The sequence below is a fragment of the Pristiophorus japonicus genome, chromosome 17 (assembly GCF_044704955.1).
Source record: "Pristiophorus japonicus isolate sPriJap1 chromosome 17, sPriJap1.hap1, whole genome shotgun sequence".
In the NCBI taxonomy this organism is placed as follows: domain Eukaryota; kingdom Metazoa; phylum Chordata; class Chondrichthyes; family Pristiophoridae; genus Pristiophorus; species Pristiophorus japonicus.
Window position 1 is genome coordinate 113,317,673 of NC_091993.1, and position 27,104 is coordinate 113,344,776.

The 27,104-nt window shown below is 44.2% G+C and overlaps 1 protein-coding gene across 5 annotated transcripts in view; it reads right to left on the minus strand.

Annotated features, from left to right (window-relative positions):
* Positions 1 to 3,331: 3,331 nt before the first annotated feature.
* The window catches only part of LOC139227941 (fibroblast growth factor receptor substrate 2-like), a 73,873-nt gene continuing 50,100 nt past the window's right edge, over positions 3,332 to 27,104 (minus strand). For 3 of the 5 annotated variants that reach the window (XM_070859096.1, XM_070859098.1, XM_070859097.1), the window contains exons 5-8: positions 21,484 to 21,645; positions 19,460 to 19,626; positions 12,653 to 13,599; positions 3,332 to 10,949 (exon numbers count right to left, since the gene is read on the minus strand). In XM_070859096.1, the coding sequence (XP_070715197.1) occupies positions 10,922 to 10,949; positions 12,653 to 13,599; positions 19,460 to 19,626; positions 21,484 to 21,645 (1,304 nt within the window). In that variant the 3' untranslated portion in view covers positions 3,332 to 10,921. Of the gene's footprint in view, positions 10,950 to 12,648; positions 13,600 to 19,459; positions 19,627 to 21,483; positions 21,646 to 27,104 lie in introns of those variants that run through there. The other 2 variants (XR_011587487.1, XM_070859099.1) reach the window with 2 other exon arrangements.

The window sequence follows — 27,104 nt, forward strand, 5'->3', positions numbered from 1 at the left end:
GTTTCCCCTGCCTGGAGTGTCTAGAACTCGGGGTCATAGTCTCAGGATAAGGGGTTGGCCATTTAAGACCGAGATGAGGAGGAATTTCTTCACTGAGGGTTGTGAATCTTTGGAATTCTCTGCCCCAGAGGGCAGTGCATGCTGAGTTTCTGAATACATTCAAGACTGAGATAGAGGTTTTTGGACTCTAGGGGAATCGAGGGACATGGAGATCGGGCGGGAAAGTGGAGTTGAGGTCGATGATCAGCCATGATCTTATTGAATGGCGGAGCAGGCTCAAGGGGCTCCTAGTTCTTATATTCTACAAAGGCGGCAGTTGAAGGGACCTCACTGAAGTACAGCATATAAAATATTAATTATAATCACTTCCAAGTAGGCTGAGAAAGTAAGGCTAGGCAAAGTTAGTGAAAAGTAAATTTAAAATTATTAAGTTCTTTACTTAGACTGACTTGATGGGTACTGAAGGGAATGTAGCTGTCTGGATTGAGTCATGGGCAACAGCCAGAAAATAAAGAACAGCGGTAAATGGACGGTTTTTGAATTAGCAGGAAGTTGGTAGTGGTATCTCCATGGGATCGGTGCTGGGATCTCTTGTATCCATTTATATAAAATGATAATCTAGAGAACACGAGAGTATCAAAGTGTACCGATGATGCCAAGGCAAAGGACACATCCTGAGGGACAAAGTAGACAATGGAAGGAGGACCAGTCAACAGAATGGGCAGATAAATGGCAGATGCAGATAAATGTAAAGTAGTAGGTTTGGGGAAAAAGAAGTAAAAGCAAGTAATTGGCAAGACTTGTTAGCAGAGTGGAGGGACAGATTGATCAAGGGGAGCAGATATGTAGATCCTTAAAAAATAAATTACAGGTAGAAAAGGCAATTTGATCCTGAGTTTTATATTTAGATTGAATATAAAAACAAGGAAGTAATGTTGAACTTGTACAAGGCATTGGTTAGGCCAAGTCTAAATATTGTGTGTAGTTGTGTGAGCGAATGGTAGTATAGTGGTTATGTTACTGGACTAGTAATCCAGAGACCTGGACTAATGATCTGGAGACGTGAGTTCAAATCCCACCATGGCAGCTGGGGAATTTAAATTCAGTTAAATAACTCTGGAATAAAAAGCTAGCATCAGTACCAGTGACCATGAAACTACTGGATTGTTGTAAAAACAATCTGGTTCATTGTCTTTTAGGAAACCTGCCATTCTTCCCGGTGTGGCCTATATGTGACTCTTGACTGCCCTCTGAAATGGCTGAGCAAGCCACTCAGTTGTACAAGGTGGCTCACCACCTTCTCAAGGGCAATTGGGGATGGGCCTTGCCGCAACACCCACATCCCGTGAACAAATACTTTTTTTAAAATAAAGTTCTCTGCACTTTATTACAGGAAGAACAATTGAGCCATGTAAATGGTATAAGGTTCATTCGAACAAAATCTGTAATGAGAGCTTATGTTTGTGAAGCATGACATTGAAAAATTTCAGTTAAGACAGAGAAGGTTAACAGAGGTTTTAAAATGATGAAAGGTTTGACAGCACAAACAGTGAAAGATTGTTACTGATTTGCCAATCAGTGGAAACAAAGGTGTATATAGATTCAGGATTAAGATTGGGAGGAATAAGGGGGAGGTTAGAATTTGTGTTACACAGACACAATGCTTTAGCACAAGTGACTACTAAAGCATGGGTTATATCATTTAAAAGGGAATTGGATAAGTATTTGAAAAGGGATGATAAAAAGGTACAGGAGAGGTTCAGGAAAATTGGAATAGAGTAGCTTCAATTAAAGAGCTAGCATTAAGAGACAATGAACTAAATAGCCTCCTTCTGTGCTGTAATTCCAAAGAAATATTTGGAATGATCGACAAACAAAGGCAAAAAAAAAGGAATGGGGGGCTGGGGGGGAAGGTGTTATTCAGAATGTTGCATATTATATGTTGGGAGAATCAATGCACCAGATAGATTGGCTTCAATGGGCTAAATGGCCTATTCTCAAACCTGACATTTGTTACTAGATGAAAGATCCCATGGAGATCAAGTATTCCATTGCAGGTTGGGGTCGGGAGGAAGATTAAAAGGTAGTTCTCCTCAACCAACTCAACAGGAGTCAACCAACAAACCATGTCCATTGTGGCTTATTTTGAAGCAGGAAATGGCAGATGCAAAGAAGTGTAATGTAGTACTTTGTAGATTATTTTGCTACTGGGGCGGAGGGGGGAGCGAGTTGAATTATGCCAAGATCACACTGTCACGGTTTTAGCTATTAGCAAGAGCTAGAACTAACAAGACATTGACTTTTGGACCAGATATGGATATTTGATGTGTTACTTGGGTCTGATTCATCTGGTATAATGAATTCACAATTGTCTCCCACAAGTACTTTAACACACAAGCAAGATAATATCTGTATTTCCCATCAATCCAATATGTACAGTTAAAGCCATATAAGATTTTAAATGGAATGTATTTCTCTGCCCGAGCCATGTTTTTTCCCCCATGGAGTCTCCTTCTGCTGGATGTAACTGGTCCTGTAAGTTTAGTATAATCTTTTCAGTCCTGATAGCTCAGCAAGTTGCGGCAACGAGCAGTTGATCCACGCATACCCCAAAGACCCCAGGTTCAACCCCTGCCTGGTTGTGAGTTAACTGCTTGCGCCCAGGGCTCTACAATCCCTCAGGGTTTCCAATTTTCATCCAGGGCAAGAATACATGTACGGATGCCAGTTGATGAAGGGATCGGACTCAGTAGAGATACTGCTCTTCCTCTTCCCTCCCATACCACCCCCCACCTTCCCCCCCCCCAAAAACACAAACTGCTGATTATCCTATTCACCGTCAAGGCTAGCACATGAACAGTGCCCACTTGGCAAGGTACTGAAATGTGTCCAACGCTCAATGAATTGTATGCCTGCAAGAAGTTAGGTCTTGGGGGCACGGGGGGGGGGGGGGGGCGGGGGGTAGAGGAGAAGAGAAGTGTGTGAACTTGTGTTACTGATAATGGGTTAGTCTCCCCTCCTTCCATATTACAACACTACAAAAGTACTTCAGCTGTGAAGTATCATGGGAGGTCCCAAGGTTGTGAAATGTGCTGTAGAAATGCAGGTTCCTCTTTCAGTCACCGATAAGACAGAAGGAACACAGCTAAATCTTGGCCTTAGAAACAGCAGAGTGAGCTCTGAATGTCAAATCATGCAGAGCACTGCGTCTGCCAAGAGAGGGGGCGAGGGAGAATCCCTTTAAGTACCATTGAGTTAAATGCTCACTTTTTAAAATCACATTCTTTAACTGTGTTTAAAGAAAACATTAAAACGGTTTCTTTTAGTCCATTTCTTTATTCTATATGCCATTTTTGAAGGCCAATAAAGTATGATACAGCATTGCTCTTACAACATTTAATCGTTATATTTCATACATTTCCATACAGCATATAAACAAAGTATGAAATGGTGCTAGTTTGAACATAACATTTGCAGTACAGTATAATACAATGCATTTATAAACATAACCCGATTTCCATAAAACAGAAACATCCAACTTAATTGTTCATCCCTCATGGGGATCTTTTATTAGTGTAGTCACTTTAATAAAGTCATAAATATTCAGGATCAGACTACAATTACTTTGACTGAAATTACAATACAATTATTCTGCTTAAGCGTACCTACAGTTTACCCAAGGAAAACTAGGCCATTAATTGCATTTAACCCTTCCTTATCCACAATGGTACAAACCACACTTTTGATGAGAGTGATGAAGATGTTGCTGATTAACAAGATTTGAGGCTCGATTTAAACTGGACTGTACCTTTATTAAATAGAGTGAATAATACCTTTAATATAAAGCATCAATCACTTTAGCATGAGCAGTTTTCACAATGCTGCTATAGTGCAGAGGTTACCAGTATTTTAGATAAAAGATGTGCAAAATCTACTGAGAAAAAAAAAATACAACTTGACTAAGTTATAAATGGTTACAATCCAACCAGATTATTCACTATATCTGTGGACCCGACTTTATCAATCAAGCAGCTCTGGACAATCAGTACCGTGATCGTTAATGAATTCATGAAGTGGGTTTGAACAAGTCATGGATTGGAAAGGGTTAAAATGAGCAGAGTTTATAAACTCATGGACATCACGGCTAAGGAAATGAGATAATCACAGAATTTACGATGCCACCACAGTTCCCAACAGATGTAAAAACACAACTTGTACATGGATGTGAAATTTAGACTGCAGATTTACTGTAGTTCAGTTAAACTGGCGGCAGGATTGGTCACGGACACAAGCCAATGGAACCACAGCATTAACACAGGGGCAATGGGATATCAATCTCCATCACATCTTTGTATGAAAATAGGCCAGATATGCAAAGCAGAGACTTGGGAATGTAAATGTCACTAAAATTAAAACGATTTTAACCAAGGACATCTATAAAACCCGGTCGGGTGCAAAAAAAGTTCAAAATGATCAGGTATCTCAGGATGCTAATACAATCAAATCAAGTTCCTATTAGCTGTAGACGAGAAAAAATAAATCTAGTTTAATATGTTCCTCCAATCAGGAGCACATATGAAGTTGTACCATGCTACCTGTTTGAGTAAAAATGTCAATTCTGATTGACTGCTAAGGTGCAAGCCTGGAAAATGTACTCACCCCACCAAATAAAATCCTACTTTAGCAATACAACAAATGTGTTCCCTGCACAGCAAACGATCCAGTTTCAGGGTCTTTTTTTTTTTCTTGCATATAACTTTTTCTCAAATGGCTACAGTTCAGCTTGGTTAAAAAATGTTTTTCATTTCTTTGGGTGCAATGTATCCCTGTGTACATTCGGAATATTCTGTGATTACCCGTTTCTGTACCTTGGAGAAGCTCACAGAAGCAGACATATACAGCAGCATCCAAGGACATCTACGTACCTACGTGCAGCACACGAGAATCTTTTACAAAAACTGCCAGATCAGCACATGCAGAGAAAATGAAGTACCGTAAGACGGTGATGATCATGGCCTGAAACCTGCTCGGAGTATTTATTCATGAAACTTTACACAATACTGGACGGGGGAAAGGTCCCGCTGAAATTGAAAAGTAACTGTACAACGAAATCTGCGCAATCGCGTTTGGGACTACGGGCATCTAAATGTCACCAGCGGTGGCATTTCAAATCAAATCGTATGTAGTCCCGACAAAGTACATTGAAATTACCCGACTTAAATACTTTCATTAAAGTCCCAGTACTTTTGTACAACATATAGGCTCAATGTGTATTAAGTCAGCAGTGCTGAAGAATGAAACCACTTTCCACTTTTGCATCGACAATACTAATGCTTCAAGGCCAGGTAACCTAGTTTCATGAAGCTTTTGGCCTCTGCAGCAGATATGTAGTTAGAAGGGAAGGGGAGAAAGTGTAGCCAAACACGACAGCATTTTAAATTCTTGGTTCCATCTGAACATCTTACTAGCATAGTGATAAGGCACTTGCTTCTCACCTCTATATTTTACAGATTAAGTCAGGCAAAGCCTTACATTCCAAACATACTTGTAATATTTGACTCTTGGCATTGGTAGCATCCCACCTTCTAATACATCCGCCCCCAACACAAAAAAAACCAAACACTCATTATACTATTTAGAAAACAGACACCTGCTACCAGCCAATCCATATGACAACTTAGGCACTTGAGCTGTAAAAGAATCTTCAGTGCTAATCTGTAAACATAACTTTAATCAGCTGTCCCAGTGACTGATCAAAAACCAGGTTGTTTTTTTTTAAATGGAGGGGGGAGGGGGAGAAGGGAGTGGCCTGCTAAAGGATTTAATGAGAACTTTAAATTAAAAATGTTTAGCACGCAGTACCTCGTCCAGAGGAATCATCATGGCCACGGTTTTAAGGCTGACGTTGCACAGATGAAGCAATAATTAATTTAGATCTGGCCAAGCCAGGCTAACAAGAGATGCACGAATGCTTGGCTTTTATCCTTAATGTCCCATCGGTTGATGATGACCTGCCTGATTTTGGTTAGAGAGAGCAGGTGGGAAACCCTGAATAGAAATCCAGAGAGAGCACAATCTCTTCGGTACCAACATCTGCTCTTGGCTGGAGAGTGCTGTAAAGGATCTGTAAGTTCTAGCGGTGTAATAGCAAACAGATTACAAGTCGCAGTCTCAACTATCATTTGAACTTTATACCCATCAGCAGGTCAGAGCAAGTCGTGACTGCAGTGCAGTCCAGAGCATTGCTCTATCAAGCCCACCCCCCGCATCTGGATTCAAATCCCACTCCAAGAGAACAGGAGCTCCTTCATTTGCCAGCAGTTTTAAGGTCTCAAATTAAAGAAATTCTGATCGGTCCCAATCCAGTTTTCACAGTCCGCAGCTCAACATCAACCCTAATTTGGCACGGATTAGAAATGTTCATCTAAGACAGACTGTCACAGAACCTGAATTGATGCAGTTCAGGTACATCCAGGACTTGAAACCTGTCTTCACTTTCAGATCTGTTGCAAGCCATGTCTGGTCCAGGAGTGCAAAAAAAAAAGAAGAGGGCCGATAGTGGAAAAGCAGCTGCATTGTTTAGCACTGTCGAAGCTCACCCTGATTAGTACACACACATATACAAGGTAATACTGTGAAGCCATTTATTTGGCAGACTGAAGTTTAACAGTTGTGCACAGAACTGGTGTAGTTCAAATTCAGTTCAAAGGACAAAATCCCTCACAGCGATGGTGAACAGTACAGATGATTCTGGAAACGAACACACAAATAACAAAGGCCACATATACTTGTTGAGTGGAAGTCATCTTAATCCAGCTGAGAATCGGAAAATTGCCAACTGGACACATCACCAGAAAAGTGTCAATGCAATGTGGCAACTCTTAGCTTTCAAAACGCATACCGAACATGTTTTCAAAGCTGCAATATATTCTCACCATATATTGTTCAAACATAATCTGAAAATAATAGTTAAATACACATATCTGTACTTGTATATCACGGACTAAACAATTAAAATAGGTCCTTATTACCAAACCTCAATTATTAAACAACTGTTTAATCTCAAATTGCATAGAACAGAATCAATTGTAAATTCCTAAAATATTATGATACTTTAGCTCCATCTAGTGGGATGGTGGGGCAAACACAAATTTCTAATTCAGTTTACTAGCTCTTGGCAACTTGTTTTGCTCCTGTCAATTCTTCCCCTTAAAAAGGTCTTGACTCCTTTCTAGGGCACACTTCTCTGCTGAGAAACATGTCTCCCTCCAGCAGATTCACACGGTCATTATTCTGGTGTGAGATTTAACACTCAGTCCACAGGGGGACTCACCATGGGGGGTGGGGGGGGGGGGAAACAGAGGATAGTCACGACCAAGTCCCAACTCGTCCTCACACATCCACACTTCCATATCTCCAGCAGGGGGTCACTGGATAGCAACGAAGTGCGGGAACATTGGCCACTTTTACCCACCCTACTGCCCCCTCCCCGTCCCCCCCACCATCACCACACTAACCCAGCGGCACAGAGGCCAACTGTACCAACCTTCTACTGCTCCTGGCTGGAATCAGCGAACACACCTCAGATTTGAACCAAGGGGATCTCTCTAGGCTGTATACAACAGCTACTCACTAAGTGTTCTCCACCCCAATTTTTGAAGTTATTTTATTATTCTCATGCATTTTCTCCCTCAAAAATATCACACAATTGGCGATTTAACTGTTAAACCAGTAAACGTGAACGTAAGCCACTCTAGGCATTCCCACTCTGACTTTCCATATCCTGCTTGGGAAATCTCCTTGGTGCCTCACTAAATTTACTCGCACTGCCAACCAGGTTCAGAGATGAAAGAGTGCTATGTGGGAGTTCCACCTTCAGCCCAAATCTCAGTCACCTCCTACTTTTCTGCAACCTGCCATGCTACGTCCTGTATTAGATAAAGGCACCATTTACAAGTAAAATATAACAGCACAACGGAAAACAGTTCAGTAATATTTCATTGTCAATTCCTCCTGATGAGTGGAGCATTACTACTATAGAAGTATATTAAACAGAAGAATAAACCAAAGTGCAGAGCCTCAGTGTCTCATCACCATGGTAACTCTAAATTTGAGGGGGGGGGGGGGCATTTGCAGGGAATTGAGCAAAGCCTTTTGTACTTGAATAATGAACGTAACTAGCTCCAGGAATGTTAGATGAATTACTGACATTTTGCAGTATCACAATAGCCAGCATCTCAGGGATGTTTAAAGCAAAGTTAAGGTGGTTTCAAATATATCAAGACTTGTGATACAAGATTTTGATAGTTGATAGACATTAAAGCAGCAAACTGAAATCTTGATTGTGTGTCTGTATTACCTTTTGGTTTATAAAAACAAAAGAAATTAACATCTTTAGTATAATTTCCTTTCTTTTTCATAGAAAATCCACACCCCGCCAACTCGCTCCCCAACATGGACAATATACTGCAGCTTTGAAAATCTTATCGGGAGAGTCAGACAAAAGCACAAATGTCAGGCAATGTGATCATTTGCAGAAAGTTGTTAAGTGTTTGCATTCCCACAGCCCTCGGCAGAAATGCTAATGGCCGAACACCGTTGTATTCACATTGTTGCGTTTAATGGTGAAGTAACAGGCTAAAAAGGGAATGATGATGTTTTTTTGTTTAACTACAGCCAAAGTACAACATACAAATAAGTAATGAAACTTTAAAGTTGCAACAATCGGAAGGAGCGAGCAAATCTCAGTGTAAACAAAGGCACCAGACAGACTGGATTTTGTTAAACACTATATCATCTTAGTTCATGCATGGAGGGTTGGCACTTTTTATAATGTTTTATAACCCTGAAAATGTCAAGAGCCAATTGCAGAATGAGAAATAACAGAGTTAAGGATGTTTAATATAAATTGCAGGATGAATGATCGCTCTTTTAAATGCTAATGAATTCCTACATTCTGTGCAAGGGAACTTGTACTTTCAAAATATATGGTGCTCACATCCACAACCCCTTATGTAACAGAGTAGCTCAAAAGGACTGAAAATGTTGGGTCTTTTCGTTTCTGATTCACCGTAGACATACTGGATACTTGGAGAAGAGCTGAAACATACAAGATACTGAGGGGGATTGACAGGGTAGATGCTGAGAGGTTGTTTCCCCTGGCTGGAGTGTCTAGAACTAGGGGGCACAGTCTCAGGATAAGGGGTCGGCCATTTAAGACCGAGAGGAGGAGGAGTAATTTCTTCACTCAGAGGGTGGTGAATCTTTGGAATTCTCTACCCGAAAGGGCTGTGGATGCTCAGTCGCTGAGTATAGTCGAGGCTGAGATAGGTAGATTTTTGGATTCGCAGGGAATCGAGAGATATGGGGATCGGGCAGGAAAGTGGAGTTGAGTTTGAAGAGCAGCTATGATCTTACTGAATGGCTCAAAGGGTCGTATGGCCTACTCCTGCTCCTAATTCTTATCTTCTTGTGTGTCAGTACTAGTTTTACAGTAAAAATTACTGCAACACAATTTTTTGCCCACATCAAATTTCAACTACCAGTGTAGATTACTGTCGTTCATCTAAGCAATTATTTTAACCACTAGTCTGCATCATTTTTAATAGAAGTCCCATCGCCTTTTAAGTCTAATTTTTCTTGCCAATTCTTTTATGCCAGTTTTATCATTTCTCACTTTCTCTCCCACCCTACAAAGGTGTTGAGTCCTTGCTGGAGTGAGCAAGTCTGTAGACACCAGTCCTCCTCTAGTACTGTGCCAAAACGACCACTGTTCATGTGCGAGAAACAGCAAGTTTCAGCAGGCGGATCCGCCTTGCATGGGGAGGACATCCAAGCCAGAAGTCTCCTCTCGCCTGAAATCCATATGCACACCCTTCCTGCAGGCGTCACGATACAGCAGTTTGGAGAGGCACTGCTGCATTTTCTCATCCCCTCCCTAGCCAAGTGGTGTTGAGGACAATTGTAACGTCCCAACCACTGTCACTGCCGAGATTAGCTAATCAAACCATTGGATTGAACCGTTAACTTTCCTTCCAGGCACGGGTTAGGTACTCACGAGATAACCTTAAGAGGTATTGAGGGAGCACAAATCATTAATTTGTGCCATAAAAACAGAAAATGCTGGAAATCTCAGCGGGTCAGGCAGCATCTGTGGAGAGAAACAGAGTTAATGTTTCAGGTCTTTGACCCTTGGTTGTTTCAGATTCCAGCATCCGCAGTATTTTGCTTTTGTTTTGATTTGCGCCACGTTGTTTTTATCAATACGGACATACTATATCAGAATCCCTGTCTACTCAAACTTTAATTTTGATTCCTGTTGATAACTTGAGCAAAAGCATTTTAATGAGATCACCTTTGGAATTTATAGCAAACATCCGTAACGTCTTTAACGGTTGTTACTCTGAGCTACGCAGTGTCGTTTTTTTTTTACATCTTTCACTACACGGCGCACAGTAAAACGATGCTGACTTGATGCATAGTAATGACCGTCACCAAACACCTTAAACAGCCTCCTGACATTTAGATCAAAGAGACAGTATCGGTTTACATGGGCCTGCACACAGACTATTTCAAAAAGCATTAAAAAGGACGCACATCAATAAAAAAATAATTATTGCATAAAGCATGGAAATTCACTAAAAGCACATGGTCCTATTTCTTTTTTTTTTTAAAGTAGCAGCCCATCAAAATGACTATTTTTGCAGCAAGCTTGTTACCTTTAACTGCAGGAATGTGGTAATAATTTAAAGCCACTCTGAAATGTGCATGTATGTAGGACCTTTTAGACAGAGACTGTCCCTTTAATAAAGGCAAAATTTTACTGAAAGGAGAAGATGTCGACGATAATGTACCATATTTGACACTTCAGAAGTAGAACATGTTCTATGAATTCATTTTTTTTTTTAAATGGCAATTATGGCTAGCAGTGGGTCCCAACAAATGAAGAGCTGTAACAAAACACAAAAGAAGGATTAAAAACATGAACGAACATGGGTGTCTGACCTATTCCATTAAAACAGCATATAATATCTGACTGGGAGTAAAACTGTCTTTCACCTTTATTTTCTCTGTACAACACTCCACAGAGTTCGCAACTTGCCAATCCCCAAAGAAAAATCAGGAGATAAAAATGCTTACCTGACGCTCTTAAAACACCTCCTAAAGAAATGAATAGAAATATAAAATACCCACACAGACTGCGTTTTGAAATATGAATAGTTGTTTCAAGGCCTTCCTTCAGATGAAGTTTAACACAGCCAGGGTTCTGACTCCTGATTGCTGTGTGATGAACCTTGCTGGAAAGGACTGTACAGTCAGCTTTGACTCCTCCTTCCCCCCCGCTGTAAAGATTTCTCATCAAGGGCCACACGAGAATGGCCAGGTGAGTGAAGTATCTATAGAACATGTATCCCAGGACAAATCACCACCTTCAAGAGAGGGGTAGAAAATAAAGAGAGGGGATCAAGATAGCACTGCCACTTTTAGGCTAAATGCTTCCTAAATTAGTGACGACTATTTTTCCCCCGCAATTGTAATGCAATAAGCTGGACAGCTGGAGAACGTAAATACCAAAAGTCCCTCAACAAGGGATAACACTGTACAGTTTCAAAACCAAACTTCTTCTGCAGATCTGCCCCATTATAACTCAAATTAAATGACCTGCTTTGGGTTCTCCTGATGGCTCAATGGGTCATTTCATTCGACGGTGCATTACAAAGCCATACAAAGCAGAAATGGACAGAGAAAATTTCTAGCCAGTAACCATAAAAAAAAGAGTCAGGTTATTGAACTGCCCACACCTGAAACACAGGGGCAGATTAACGCACAGGGCTGTACCTGGAGGTCCCTGCCAAATACTGCGACCCCCCCCCCCCCACACGCAAATACTGGGTGCTCGGTAAAATAATGCAGTTTCATTTAAACGTAGTACATTGGAATATGAATAGCTTTATTATTAATGGTATGTAAACTTTCTATGGACTTGTTTCTTCATGCATTTTATTACGGATCAGGATGGGGGGTTATGCGGGAGGAGTGCAGAAGGGTCCAGGGCCCCAAGGAACTTCTCTAATTTTTATTCCTGCACGGGCCTTTTAAATTTGCTGCGCGGCTGTGGTATCTCCTCCAGCAGCTGTGCTGCTGAGTGGCCTGCGTGGGACCTCGCAATTGGTACGCGGCTGTTTCGGGGGAAAACATTGGCCCCAAGTGCACACTTAATCTGACTCTGGTGAAACATCGCAACTTCTCTTTCCTCTTTACAGTTGCTGGGTATCCTGCTGTGCATTACCGGCATGTTGTGCCTTTGTCTCGGATTTCCAGCTTTTTAAAAAAAAACATACAAAGCAGCAGGTTCCTGGTTTAATCCCAGACCTTCGTGGAACAGCTGAGCTGTGTGGGGGAGGTTAGGTCGTGGGGGATGTTAGCAAGCTAGAAATCAGACAGGGCTCCCACCTGTTATTGCTATTCCTTCTGGAAAATGGGCATACGTGGATAGCAAAGTTCCGCTGCAATGCACCTCAGGCTCGCACGTGCCGCTTGGGTGCGGCAACGGGAACATTTTAGTTCTAATAATGGAACTGCATCCCAATCTCGACAGCAACCCTAACCCAAAGCTACTCGCATCTAAAGCATGAAAACTGCTGGTGCTTACAACGGCAGATCTGTACTGTTGTGCCTCGTCTTCCTTGACGTCCCATCATCCCTTGGTAGTGCTTTTTGCAAACTGGACATAGCAGCTGTCTTTTTAATGTCTATCACAGCATAAAACTCAGTCCTACGTGTCGGAGTTGGCGGGACTGGAGTGCTAGGCATTTTGGGGGTCTGGGGGTTATCAGAGTCACTCCCACCCTCCAGCTCCACCTGGATGTAGTTTAACTGCCTTTGTTCGGAGCACGGCCGCCTAAAGTCAAAGCTGAAGACGTTCGGAGTGCAATCCCGCTGCCGGGTGAAGTCTACTTTGTGTAAACCAGGTTGAATAGTTACATTCTCGGTATTGACATAGTTCCGCAGTGGGTCAAAGTTATTATGGTATCCATTTTGTGGAGGGGTTCCAGGCTCACTCCAATCCTCTTCCTCCCGCCTTTGTGTCTGGCTTTCCCACACAGGAGGCAACGAGGGCAGATTTTCATAGTTCAGCATGGCTGTCTTCCTATGAGCACAGTTATTAAGGTTCTGGCCGTCTCCGCCCATCTTGAGCCGGCCTCGCCGCAGCCCTGTACCAGCAGACACGAGTAAACCGTTAATATTCTCGTAAGTCATCTTGTTGGGGGCGCCCGTCACACTGTGCTCATCGCCATCGTGGATGCTCTCTCGGTCCACAAAACTCAAGCTGCCGCCGCTGTATTCGGCATGGTCCTTCTGCCGGTCCAACCACTCGCGTTCCAAAATTCGCCTCTGAACCGGCGTCGGTCCCAGCACAAACTTGACCTCACCTGGCTGCAGGAGGACTTGAGGAGTTCGGTCCTCCGTTGCGGGGCAGTGGTTCGCGTGACTCCGCATCATTTCAGTGATGGACGGCCGTGCCTCTGTCAGCCCGTGAACACAGGGTCTCCTCTTCCGCTCCTCATCAACGTTGGAAGTATTCACATACGTGTGAATCTGTAGGGAAAGGGGCCACAAAATGATCACGTGAAGATTATAGCCACTAACTGCACGCGTACGATTTGTTAACATAACCAAATTTAATCAGGATTGTGCATGGAGCAGATAGATATACAATTAGTGGAGGGAATAAAGTGATTAGACTTGCACATATTATTGTAATACAACCATTCATTCAACTGAAGAGGTTTTCAGCCCACATTATCTACTAAAAGGAGATGTAAGCTTATTTTAATTTTAACCATAAAAAAAACAATAATTTTCCAACATCATAATTATCTGCCCAGTGTCCCAGACAGTGTGCTGTTATGTCGTGAAACTAGATTGAACAGTATAAATATAACCCGAGGAATCAAAGTGATTTCCCTCCATGCTGTGCAATTTGGTTAGCTTGCAAATCACAATGGGCAATTGAGATTTAGTCTTTCTTTTTTCCCAATTAAAAAAAAACTAACCTGAATCAGAAGGTTGTGTGTTCAAGTCCTACTCCAGAGACTTGAGCACAAAATTTTAGGCAGACACTCCAATGTAGTACTGAGGGGGGTGCTGCACTGTTGGATGAGATGGTAAACCAAGGCCCCATCTGCTCTCTCAGGTGGACATAAAAGATCCCATGGCATTATTTTGAAGAAGAGCAGGGGAGTTATCCCTGGTGTCCTGGCCAATATTTATCCTTCAATCAACATTAACAAAAACAGAATATCTGGTCATTAAAACATTGCTGTTTGTGGGAGCTTGCTGTGTGCAAACTGGCTGCTGCATTTCCCACATTACAACAGTGACTACACTCCAAAAGTGCTTCATTGGCTGTAAAACGCTTTGAGAAGTCCGGTGGTTGTGAAAGGCGCTATATAAATGCAAGTCAGTCTTTTTTTTACATTTGATATCTCGCTTTTAAAACTAATTTATACATATTCACTAATAAAGTACATTATTTAACATAGTAATCAAATAATGTTCCTTTATCACATAACAGGACAGAATTTTACTGCTAAGTAATTTAGTTAATAGTACATATCTGTAACTATTTTGATGACAAGATACAACAGTTCAAATAAATGATTACGTGCAACTACGTTGTTAGATATTTCTATGAAACATATGCAATGGAGGATGCGCTGTGTGCTGTCGATCCTACCTACATGTCCAATGAGACATCTCGATAACATACATAGGTTGAAATAATTACCAGAATATACCATTACAAAATTCACTGGCTCTTTGAGCAAGCAGATGAGTTAAAGCAATGCTAGCAGGAGAAATGTAGAGAGAAACGAGTGTTTTAATCGATTTTACGACATGTCTCCAGTGGTTATTGCTGCAGTAGAGTTCGGTACTCGATCCTGATCTTTAAATGACTAATTGTGTAATGCATTTGCCCCATCTAGTGGCTGAACAGAGTATCACCATTTAAAGTGGCTTGCTTATAGGAACATAGCCACTCTAGCAGGCCATTCAGTCCCTCGAGCATGTTCCATAAGAATTAGGACCACGCCATATGGCCTTCCAGTCAATAAGATCACGTCCGATCTCCATATCCCTTGATTCCCCTAGAGTCCAAAAATCTATTTACCTGCCATTCAGTTAGATCATGGCTCATCTAGTTTGCTGTGGTTCCGTAACCCTTGCCTAACAAAAACATGGCAATCTCAGTTTTGACATTTTCAATTCACCTAGCCTCAACAGGGGGGGGGGGGGGGGAAAGAGGGGGGCAGGGAATAGAAAGTTACAAATTTCCACTACCCTTTGTTCTAACAAGTGTACACTTAAAGCATTCATCGTTTCAGATGCTATTATAGAAAGAAATCCGCATTGTGACTCTGAGGAGCTCTTCAGCCACAGGGAGAAGACGGTTGAAGAACAATCTTGTGATGACTTTCCCAGTGGCCAACAGGGAGATTCCTCTGTAGTTGCCAGAGTCGGACTTGTCCCCTTTTTTGAAGATGGTCATGATTACAGCATCTGAGATCTCCTGGCATGCTCTCCCCCTTCCAGATGAGAGAGATGAGGTCATGCATTTGTGCCAATAATGCTTCTCCGCCATACTTGTGCCTCAGCGGGGATTCCATCTGCTCCTGATGCCTTCTTGTTCTTGAGCTGACGGGTGGCCTTTTCCAACTCGTGCAGGGCTGGGGTTTTGCTGAGATGGCGGCGGGTAGCATGCTGCAGGATGGAGTCAAGGACACTCGTGTCGAAGACAGAGTCTCGACTGAGGAGATCTTCAAAGTGCTCCTTCCAGCGTGCCCGGACTGCCTCAGTGTCTTTAATGAGTGCTTCTCCGTTCTTGGCCAGCAGTGGGGTGGGGCCTTGGGTGCTTGGGCTGTAGGTGGCCTTGATTGCGCTGAAGAATCCTCGCACGTCATGGGTGTCGGCCAGCTGCTGGCTCTCCTGCGCTTTCTCCACCAATCATCTATTCTTTAGGTCGCGGGTTTTTTGTTGGACCTGTAGAACTGCTTTGCTGCTCCCGAATTGGGTTGATGCTTTAAGTTCAGAAATGCCTTGTGCTTGCAGTTTATTAGCTCCTGGATCTCCTGGTCGTTCTCGTCAAACCAGTCTTGGTGTTTCCTGGTCGAGTGACCGAGCGTCTCTTCACAGGCGCTGGTTATGGAGGCCTTGAGGGCAGACCAGGCGCTGTGAGCACATTGCATCTCAGGGTCATCAGGTTGGTAGTGAGGCACTGGCTGTATAGGGCTTTCTAAACTGGGTCTTTGAGTGCCCTGGCATTGATTTTTCTGTGGCATTGTTTCTATTGCCGTCACTGCTTTGGGGCTATATTGATATTAATGATGGAGCGGATTAGGCGGTGGTCCGTCCAGCAGTCATCGGCTCTGGCATTGCGCGGGAGATGCACACGTCCTTGTGGTCCCTCGCTCGGACGATGACATAGTTGAGCAGGTGCCAGTGTTTGGAGCGAGGGTGTTGTCATGATGCCTTGTACTTGTCCCTCTGAGGGAACAAGGTGTTGGTGATGACAAGGTCGTGTTCTAGGAATTTTGTCAGGAGCAAGATACCGCTGCAGTTGGTTTTCCCTACCCACTCTCTGCCGATCATGCCTCCCCAGAGGTCTGTATCCTTACCGACTCTGGCGTTGAAGTCGGAGGAAGGTCAGTTTGTCGTCCATAGGGACTCGGGACAGGGATTGTTCGAGGCTGGAGTAGAACTCCTCTTTTGTCTCAACGCGCTGATAACTGTGGCGCACTGGTTCTGGCCTAGGGTGAGTCAGAGAGTCATGAGACGTTCGCTTATCTCGCAGTGGGAGTCTCAGACAGCCCACCAGCTCATTCTTGATGGCGAAGCCAACTCCATGGAGGCGGCGTTCTTCTTCTGGTTTGCCTTTCCAGAAGGTGTAACCACCACCTTGTTCTTTGAGCTGGCCTTCCCCTGCCCACCGGGTCTCACTTAGGGCGGCGATGTCGAAGCGTCTGAGTTCCCGGGCAACGATAGCAGTGAGACATTCTGGTCTGTCGCTGTTGGGGTTGTCCCTGACGTTCCAGGTCTCGAACTTCATTTTGAAGGGTGGAAGATGCCTGTGCGCGAGTTCTTTTAACGTGGGTTGGCCGTTGCCCTACTAAGCATGTGTGGTAGCCGGTGTGCGAGGTCTTGGCCCAGTGGCAAGGGGTCCGAGACGACTGGAGGCCAGGCTCTGCTGCATGAGCCTAGTTGCCTACGGTAAGATGTGAGCCATAAGCTCAGCACGGAGAACTCCTCCCAGAGTCACAATGCGGATTCCGTCCACTAAGGGGTACAACAGACATGATCTTCACCGCGCGATAACTAGAAGAGAAATGCAGGGAACAGCACCAACCCTTGTACATGGCCGCCTTTGACCTTACAAAGACCTTTGACACAGTCAACCGTGAGGGACTATGTAGAGTCCTCCTCCATTTCGGCTGCCCCCAAAAGTGTGTCACCATCCTCCGCCTGCTCCACGACAACATGCAAGCCATGATCCTGACCAACGGATCCACCACAGACCCAATCCACGTCCGAATCAGGGTGAAGTACAGCTGCGTCATCGCACCAACGCTCTTCTTGATCTTTCTTGCTGCAATGCTCCATCTCACTATCAACAAGCTCCCCGCTGGAGTGGAACTAAACTATAGAACCAATGGAAACCTGTTCAAGCTACGTCGCCTCCAGGCTAGATCCAAGGTCATTCCATCCTGTGTTATCGAACCACAGTACTCGGACGACGCTCGCGTCTGCGCACATTGAGGCCGTACTCCAAGCCATCGTCAACACCTTCACCGAGCCGTACGAAAGCATGGGCCTTACGCTAACCATCTGTAAGACAAAGGTCCTCCACCAACCTGACCCCGCCACACAGCACTGCCCCCACCCCCGGTCATCAAAATCCATGGTGTGGCTTTGGACAATGTGGACCATTTCCATAATCTCGGCAGTTTACGATCAGCAAGGGCAGACATCGATGACTAGGTCCAACACCGCATCCAGTGTGCCAGCGTAGCCTTCAGTCGCCTGAGGAAGTGTGTGTTTGAAGACCAGGACCTCAAATCTGGCACTAAGCTGATGGTCTACAGGGCAGTAGCGATACTTGTCCTCCTATATGGCTCGGAAGCGTGAACTATATAAGGCAGGCATCTCAAAGTGCTCGAGAAGTATCACTAACGCTTCCTCCACAAGATCTTGCAAAAGCACTTGGAGGATAGACGCACTAACATTAGTGTTCTCGCTCAGTCCAACATCCCCAGCATCGAAGCAATGACCACACTCGACCAGCTTCGTTGGGCAAGCTACATAATCCACATGCCTGACACGAGATTCCCTAAGCAAGTGCTCTACTCGGAACTCCGACACGGCAAGCGAGCCCCAGGTGGGCAGGGGAAACGCTTCAAGGACACCCTCAAAGCCTCCTTGATAAAGTGTAACATCCCCACTGGCACCTGGGAATCCCTGGCCCCAGACCGCCCAAAGTGGAGGAAGAGCATCCGGGAGGGCGCTGAGCACCTCAAATCCCGTTGCCTAGAGCATGCAGCAATCAAGCGCAGACAACAGAAGGAACGTGCAGCAAACCAGGCTCCCCACCTACCCTTTCTTTCAACCACTGTCTGCCTCACCTGTGACAGAGACTGCAATTCCCGTATTGGACTGTATGGCCACCTGAGAACTCACTTTTAGAGTGGAAGCAAGTCTTCCTCGATTTCGAGGGACTGCCTATGATGATAGAAAAGAAAGTCTTGGATTTATATAGTGCCTTTTATGACCACCGGACGTCTCAAAGCCCTTTATAGCCAATGAAGTAAGTTTGGAGTGTAGTCACTGTTGTAATATAGGAAATATGGCAGCTAATTTGCGCACAACTAGCTCCCATAAACAGCAGGGCGATAACGACCAGATAATGTTTTTTGTGTTATGCCGATTGAGGGATAAATATTGGACAGGACTCCAGGGAGAACTCCCCTGCTCTTCTTCGTGATAGTCTGCGGCATCATTTACATCCACTTGAGAGCGCAGACGGGGTCTTGGTTTAATGTCTCATCCGAAAGACGACGCCTCAGACAGTGCGGCACTCCCTCAGCACTGCCGTGGAGTGTCAGCCGAGATTTTTTTTGTGCTTAAGTCCCTGTAGTGGGACTTGAACCCACAACCTTCTGACTCGAGAGACGAGCGTGCTTACCCACTGAGCCACAGCTGTAAAGATGTGATCCTCTCGATCCCAGATTGCTTTCCAACAATACAGAATATATATTTAAAATATATATATGTAAACTTGCATTAGTCCAAAGACATCATTTTCATTGGGTTAAAGTCATATTTTTGAGAGAATTTGGTGATTCATACATGGTGGACCTTTCAAGCTGTGAATGAAGCTGGTCATAAATTGTTGTGCACGCACCTGATCATCACCTCCCACGATCAGAGGGTGTGTGGACTCTTCGCCCACTGAGGAGAGACGCGCGCTTCCTATGGAAGGATGTCGACTTGACGGGTGCGAGGAGCCATCGCCGATTGGTGGGTAGCAAGGGAATCCATTTGGAAATCCTGGCATAGCGAAACCAGGGGCTGAAAACAAAATCAGCACTCAGCTTTACTTCAGCAAATTGAACTGCATGCTCACACCGACAAACTATTCCAAATTTTTTCCCGGTATTCTGTTCCCCATTTATTCCTCCACCACTAACCTTTTCACATTCACTGGGCCCTTCCGAGCAATTCATCAGTAATGCAATTGGTAGATTGCACCAAGAGTCACACTAGCATGGGTACGACACATACATGAAATACGGGACGCACTAATCAGTTTATCCCCAGTGGGAGGAATTACGTACTCTACAGAAACAAAACCCAAGACAGATAGCAGATGGGTGGGAGTATGAGGGCGTCAGAAAAGTGCCAAACAGCAGGAACTTTAAACCCCAGCGAATGAACAAAGTCACTTTGCGTCTTCAGACGTAATTACAGTGCTGCAAATAAACAAAGGCTGTAGAAATCAATCTTGTGTTTCAGACAGTATAAGAGCACATTTCACCTGTCCTCCCTTCCACCACTACTTCCTTCTGCGTCCAGCCTTGGGAAGAAAAACTCTTGCAGCTGCATTTTCAAACTCACTACCGTCAAGCTTTTGGCATTCCACTCACAATACTTCTACAGCTATCCATTTGCTCATCCATTCCCTCACCTCCACTGTTGGCCCCCATGTCAGCTGATATTGTAAATATTTCCATCTCCTCAGATTCAGCTTTGCCCTTACAACGATCGCCTCATCTCCAATTTCCCTGTCCTCTCCAAAGTTCTTAAAGGTTGGATGGCCTCCTAAATTGTTGCCCCTCTTTCCACAACTCCCCATTTGAAAGACTCCAGAAGGTTTCTGCCCCGCACAGCAACAAATCGGCCCCAAACTGTCACAAATGACAGCCTCCATGACTAATGCATTATCCCACCTTGTCCTTTTCTGGAGCCTTTGAGATGGTCAACCACACCATCCTCCTCCAACAACTCTCTTCTGTTGTCTAGATCCATGAGACTCGTGCTTGATTTCACTCTTACCTACCAAGAGAATCGGCAGCAATAGCTTCACTTCTTATGTGCCTACCATTACAACCAGAGTTTTCCAAGCATCTATTCTTGGCCCTCTCCTCTTCCTCATCTACATGCTGCCCCTTGGAAAAATCATCTCCAAACATGAGATCAGCTTCCACTTGTATGCGGATGACACACAGCTCGACCTCTCAACCATCACTCTCAACCTGTCCACTGCCTCAGTGCTGTCATACTGCTTGTCCGACATTGAGGACTCCGACCCTCCACAAATTCCAGCTCATCCAAAGCTCTACTGCCCACATCCTATTTCACACCAGGTCCCACTGACCCATCACCCTGTCCTTGCTGACCTCCATTGAAAAGTTCTCATCTTTGATTTAAATCTCTTCATGGCCTTGCCCCTTCCTCACTCTAACCTCCTCAAGCCTTAAAACCTCCCAAACCCAACCTCTCCTTTCCTCAGATTCTGGCTTTTTGTGCATTCACCCTCCCTCACCACTGGTAGCCATGCCTCCAGCCAGCTAGGCTTCATGCTCTGAAATTTGAGGCCTGTATCCTCCATCACGCTCCTCCTTTAAAGCCCTCCTTAAAACCAACCTCTTCAGTCAAGCTTTTGGTCATCCCTCCTAGTATCTCCTCCTTTGCCATAGCATTCATTTTGTCATTATGCCTCTGAAGCACCTGGGGACATTCCTTGTACGTTAAAGGCACTACATAAATGCAAGTTGTAGATGGTTGCAGTTATATAACTCGACAATATGGCTACAGGGCGTTAGTAGGGAATGCAATACAATATCTATCCAACAATGAATCCAGTACCACAGCCTCTTTTCTTTCAAGCCCAGCCACCGTAAAAAAACTTCTTCCACAATCACTCACTGGTCGGTGTCTGAGGCGTCCTTGGTAAATCAAGTTCTGTTGGATGAGTGTTTCTCGATATCATCATGGGCTCCTCAACTACGTTAATACTGTTACACTGCATGATCTCCTGGAGAAGGTTAAAGATCTCCTCAGCACGTGCACACTTGAAGGCAAAAATGCCTGCAAAATAAGTAATAATCAATTATTGCGTGAAATGTGAGAAAATCAAGAGTCCCGATCAGAAACAAGGCATCAAGGAATGCATTATTTTGAGATTTTACTCAGAACTCAGAACCAGAACAGTTCTGATGGCTCACCCTTTGAGATCTGGCCATCAGCAGCTTGTCAAATTATTCCAATTTCATACACCATAAAACTCAGCCACTCATATCCAACATAAAGCATCAAGAATAGCTGCATGCACTGCCTTTATGTGCTACTGTAATAAAATAGGTGATTAATTCTATGTACATTACCTTGTGATTACCTTGCATTTTCCTGCTGCAGCATAAATCGGTGCTACGCTACAAGTTTTCCAACAGTTCTTTCAGCAAACAGTAGGTGGTGCTTAAACTATTAGCTTTATTTAAAAATACAATAGAGCTTCCCAAAATCAATTTCTGTTTGCCAGAAAGAGATTGATTTTAAACTATTGACTCAACAGAAACAGCTCATGTAAATAGTGATCTTTCCATAATTGAACAGGATTCATGCGTTTTAAAAAATATATATACTGCCTTACATTATAAAGTATTTACAACATGATAAATGAAAAGGCATTTTACAAATCTCATCTCCAGTCATGTAGAGGAGGAGGAGGGAGTGTGCGTTAGTGACTTAATGCACAGCCACTAAAACTGCTGTGCAATGAAGAGAGCAGAGAAAGAATTTTTAAAAACTGAACGAATGTTCTGGTCAAAACAATGATCGGAACTTTATATAATTAAATTATGCACATAATTATATTGTAGTAAATGGAAATGGTTTTCACAATGAAAATGTATGCTCAGGATGTGGGCACCACTGTAAAGGCCGCATGTATTGCTCACCCCCAGGTACTTTGAGAAGCTGGGGTGGGGGGGGGGGGGGGGGTAAGCATTCATGACGTGCCAGTGTCTTTGTGCTGATGGTGCTCCCACAATAATGTTAGGCAAGGCCTTCCAGGATTGTGTCAGGATTCTGTGCGACCTAGCGGAGAACTTGGACGTGATGGTGTTCCCATGATGCTGTAGCTCTCGTCCTTTTTGACGGTCGACCTTTTTTTTTTAAATTTCAAAATATATACTTTATTCATATAAAAATTTGCACGATACATTGGAAGGCAGTTCAGTACGTTTGGATGCGGTCAGCAATTCCATTCAGTACATTTGGATGCTGACGGCAGTTCTGTTAAATACATTTGCTTGCTTTACATTTCAGGGTACAATTCAGTACAATCCAGAATACATTGTAATAGAGTAATCAAATTACGTTACATGTGGCACTATACAGCACACAGAACGGGTGAGGGTACAGTTAAATTTCTTTACAACATACATTACTAAAAACAGTTGCTGAACTTGCATTATACATGGCACTGCATAGGTGTTTTCAGATCATGGTGCTCTATGTATACAAAGGTTTACAAGTACAGCAAGAGGGGAGCTTTATATTGATACCAGCCCCTGGGTTTACCGTGGCGGAAGGGCCTTAAACTGTGGCTCTTCCCCACCGTGCCTTTGCGGCGACTGCACCAATTTTTAGTGCGTCCCTCAGCACGTACTCCTGGATCTTTGATTGCACCAGTCTGCAACACGCAGACGTAGATATCTCCTTGCTCTGGAAGACCAGCAAATTGCGGCAAAGTGCATCTTTCACCGAGTTGATGGCCCTCCAGCAGCAGATGATGTCTGTCTCGGCATGTGTCCCTGGGAACAGCCCGTAGAGCACAGAGTCCTGTGTTAGGAGCTGCTTGGGATGAACCTCGACAGCAACCACTGCATCTCTTTCCAGACCTGCCTTGCAAAGGGGCAATCCCGAAGGAGATGAATGACAGTCTCGTCCGCACCACAGCCGACTCAGGGCTAGAGTGCCGTGTCTCTGAAACCCCGGCTGTGCATGAAGGATCTGATGGGTAGGGCCCTTCTCACCGCCAACCAAGCTACGTCTTGGTGCTTGTGTGAAAGTTCTGGCGATGAGACATTCTGCCAAACGAGTTCGACAGTCTGCTCGGGGAACCACCCGACAGGATCCATCATCTCCTTCTTTTGTAGGGCGCCCAGGACCTTGCTTTATGGCCTTGTGGTCAAAAGTGTTTTTCTTGAAAAACTTTTCCACAAAGGACAGGTGCTGAGGCATGGTCCAACTGCTTGGAGCGTTCCGCGGCAGCCTGGCCAGACCCATCCTTTCCAACACCGGGGACAGATAGAATCTCAGCACGTACGGACACTTGGCGTTTGCGTTCGAAGGGTCTATGCACAGCTTGATGCAGCCGCACACAAAGGTGGCCATCAGGATGAGGGCCACGTTCGGAACGTCCTTTCCCCCCCCTTGTCCAGAGATTTGTACATCGTGTCTCTGCGGACACGGTCCATTTTCGATCTCCAGGCGAAGTGGAAGACGGCTCGGGTGACTACCACGGCACAGGAGCAGGGTATGGGCCAGACCTGCACCACGTACAACAGCGAGAGCACCTCATTCCTGATGACCAGGTTCTTTCCTGCAATGGAGTGTGAGCGCAGCTTCCACTATCCCAGTTTATGTTTCGCTTTAGCGATACGCCCCTTCCAGTTTTTGACGTATGCCCCGTCCGCTCCGAACCATATTCCCAAAACCTTCAGGTAATCTGACTTCACGGTGAAGGGAATAAAGGATCGGTCGGACCAGCTTCCAAAGAACATGGCCTCACTTTTGCTGCGATTTACCTTCGCTCCCGAGGTGGACTGTGAAGGATTGGGGATGCTATTAAAGTAAGCCTGGCGAGTTCCAGCAGTGCATTCTGCAGGTAGTGTGTGCTGCACCCACAGTACACGGATGGTGAAGGGGGTAGATAGAGTCAGTGACAGAGGTGCTGATCCACCAGACTGTGCTGCGCTAGGTTTGCAGTTTCTTGAGTGTTGTTGCAGCTACACCCATCCAGTCAGTGGTGAATATTCGATCACACTTAATCAGAGCTTTGCAGCTAGCATGGGCTGCTCCATTATCAGAGCAGTTGTGAATGGAGCTGAACACTCGAAGCGTCAGCAACCAGCTGCGCTCCTAATCTTTTAACTGAACGTCATTAAGGAAGCTGAAAATGGTTGAGTCAAGCACATTGCCCTTCAGGAACTACCACAGTGATGTCTTGGGGGGTGCCATGAATGGCCTCCGACAACCATTTTCTTTTATTTATCTTTTTGCATCTTGCAACCTCCCTATGGCCAGGAAGACATCATATTTCATGCAAGCGGGCTGTTCTATAGCTTTAATCAACAGTATGCTATGACTTGTGCTTACAGAATGGCAAGTCAGATACAACACAACTTATGACTTGTGATTACAGAATGGCGAGTCAGATACAAGACAACCTCCTCTCAACTTCCCACACATTCCTAGCTTTGAAGTGGAGCACCTGAATGTAATCCTTAGTTAGGGGTCCAAATTATGTGGAAAGACCAGAGAAGGTTTGGTTATTTGGCTGTAAAAAGTGGCAGACAGGTTATCTTATTGCAGTATATTCTCAGTGTCAGCTGTGGCTCAGTGGGTAGCACACTCGCCTGGACGATGTGGCCCACCCAATGGAGCTGGTCGAGTGTCGACGACGAGGTCCAATACTGCCTCCAATGTGCCAGCGCAGCCTTCGGCCGCCTGAGAGAGAGTGTTTGAAGACCAGGACCTCAAATCTGGCATCAAGTTTATGATCTACAGGGCAGTAGTGATACCTGCCCTCCTATATGGCTCAGAGACGTGGACCATGCAGTAGATACTTCAAAGCTCTGGAGAAATACCACTAGCGCTGTCGCCGCGAGATCCTGCAAATCCACTGGGAGAATAGATGCACCAACATCAGTGTTCTCGATCAGGCCAATATCCCCAGCATCGAAGCACTGACCACACTCGACCAATATATTGAATGGACTCAGTAGTGGAAATGAAAATTCTGGAATTACTTTTTTTTTTAAAACAAGCTGATATTAGAGATAGTAAGGGGAAAAAGTCACTGGTGGGCATAGTTTATAGGCCCCCAAATAATAACTTCGTGGTGGGGCAGGCAATAATCAAGGGAATAATGGAGGCATGTGAAAAAGGAACGGCAGTAATCATGGGGGATTTTAACCTACATATCGATTGGTCAAATCAAATCGCATGGGGTAGCCTGGAGGAGGAATTCATAGAATGTATACGGGATTCTTTCTAAGAACAGTATGTTACAGAACCTACAAGGGAGCAAGCTCTCTTAGATCTGGTCCTGTGTAATGAGACAGGAATAATAAATGATCTCCAAGTAAAAGATCCTCTCGGAATGAGCGATCACAGTATAGTTGAATTTGTAATACAGATTGAGGGTGAGGAAGTAGTGTCTCAAATGAGCGTACTATGCTTAAACAAAGGGGACTACAGTGGGATGAGGGCAGAGTTGGCTAAAGTAGACTGGAAACACAGACTAAACGGTGGCACAATTGAGGAACAGTGGAGGACTTTTAAGGAGCTCTTTCATAGTGCTCAACAAAAATATATTCCAGTGAAAAAGAATGAGAGAGTATTCAAACAGGCTCATTTAGACAGGCTGTGAAAAAACACAGGCCACATTGCATTAAGTCATCAATCAACTTGACATTTTCGAACCTTGGGTAGCGAGCCAATTAAAAGACTAATAATTGAGCCAATAAGATCAAACAAGGCGAGTTCTTTTCTGTAAATTGAACCCGGTATAAATACAGCCATTTTGACCATGTGGTCCCAGAAGAACAAAGACCTGGCTTAAAGCCAAGAACTTGTTACTGCTGTCCGCCAATTAAAGAAGTTAAAACTACCATCGGAGTTCGTATTTCATTGGAAATTAAGAGATCTAACAGAAGGGCAGTAAGAGAAGGGATAACCAGCCGTGGATAACCAAGGAAATAAGGGAGAGTATCAAATTAAAAACCAATGCGTATAAGGCGGCCAAGGTTAGTGGGAAACTAGAAGATTGGGAAAATTTTAAACGACAGCAAAGAATGACTAAGAAAGCAATAAAGAAAGGAAAGATAGATTACGAAAGTAAACTTGCGCAAAACATAAAAACAGATAGTAAAAGCTTTTATCGATATATAAAATGGAAAAGAGTGACTAAAGTAAATGTTGGTCCCTTAGATGAGAAGGGGGATTTAATAATGGGAAATGTGGAAATGGCTGAGACCTTAAACAATTATTTTGCTTCGGTCTTCACAGTGGAAGACACAAAAACCATGCCAAAAATTGCTGATCACGGGAATGTGGGAAGGGAGGACCTTGAGATAATCACTATCACTAGGGAGGTAGTGCTGGATAGGCAAGTCCCCTGGTCCGGATGAAATGCATCCCAGGGTATTAAAAGAGATGGCGGAAGTTATAGCAGATGCATTCGTTATAATCTACCAAAATTCTCTGGACTCTGGGAAGTACCAGCGGATTGGAAAGCAGCTAATGTAACGCCTCTGTTT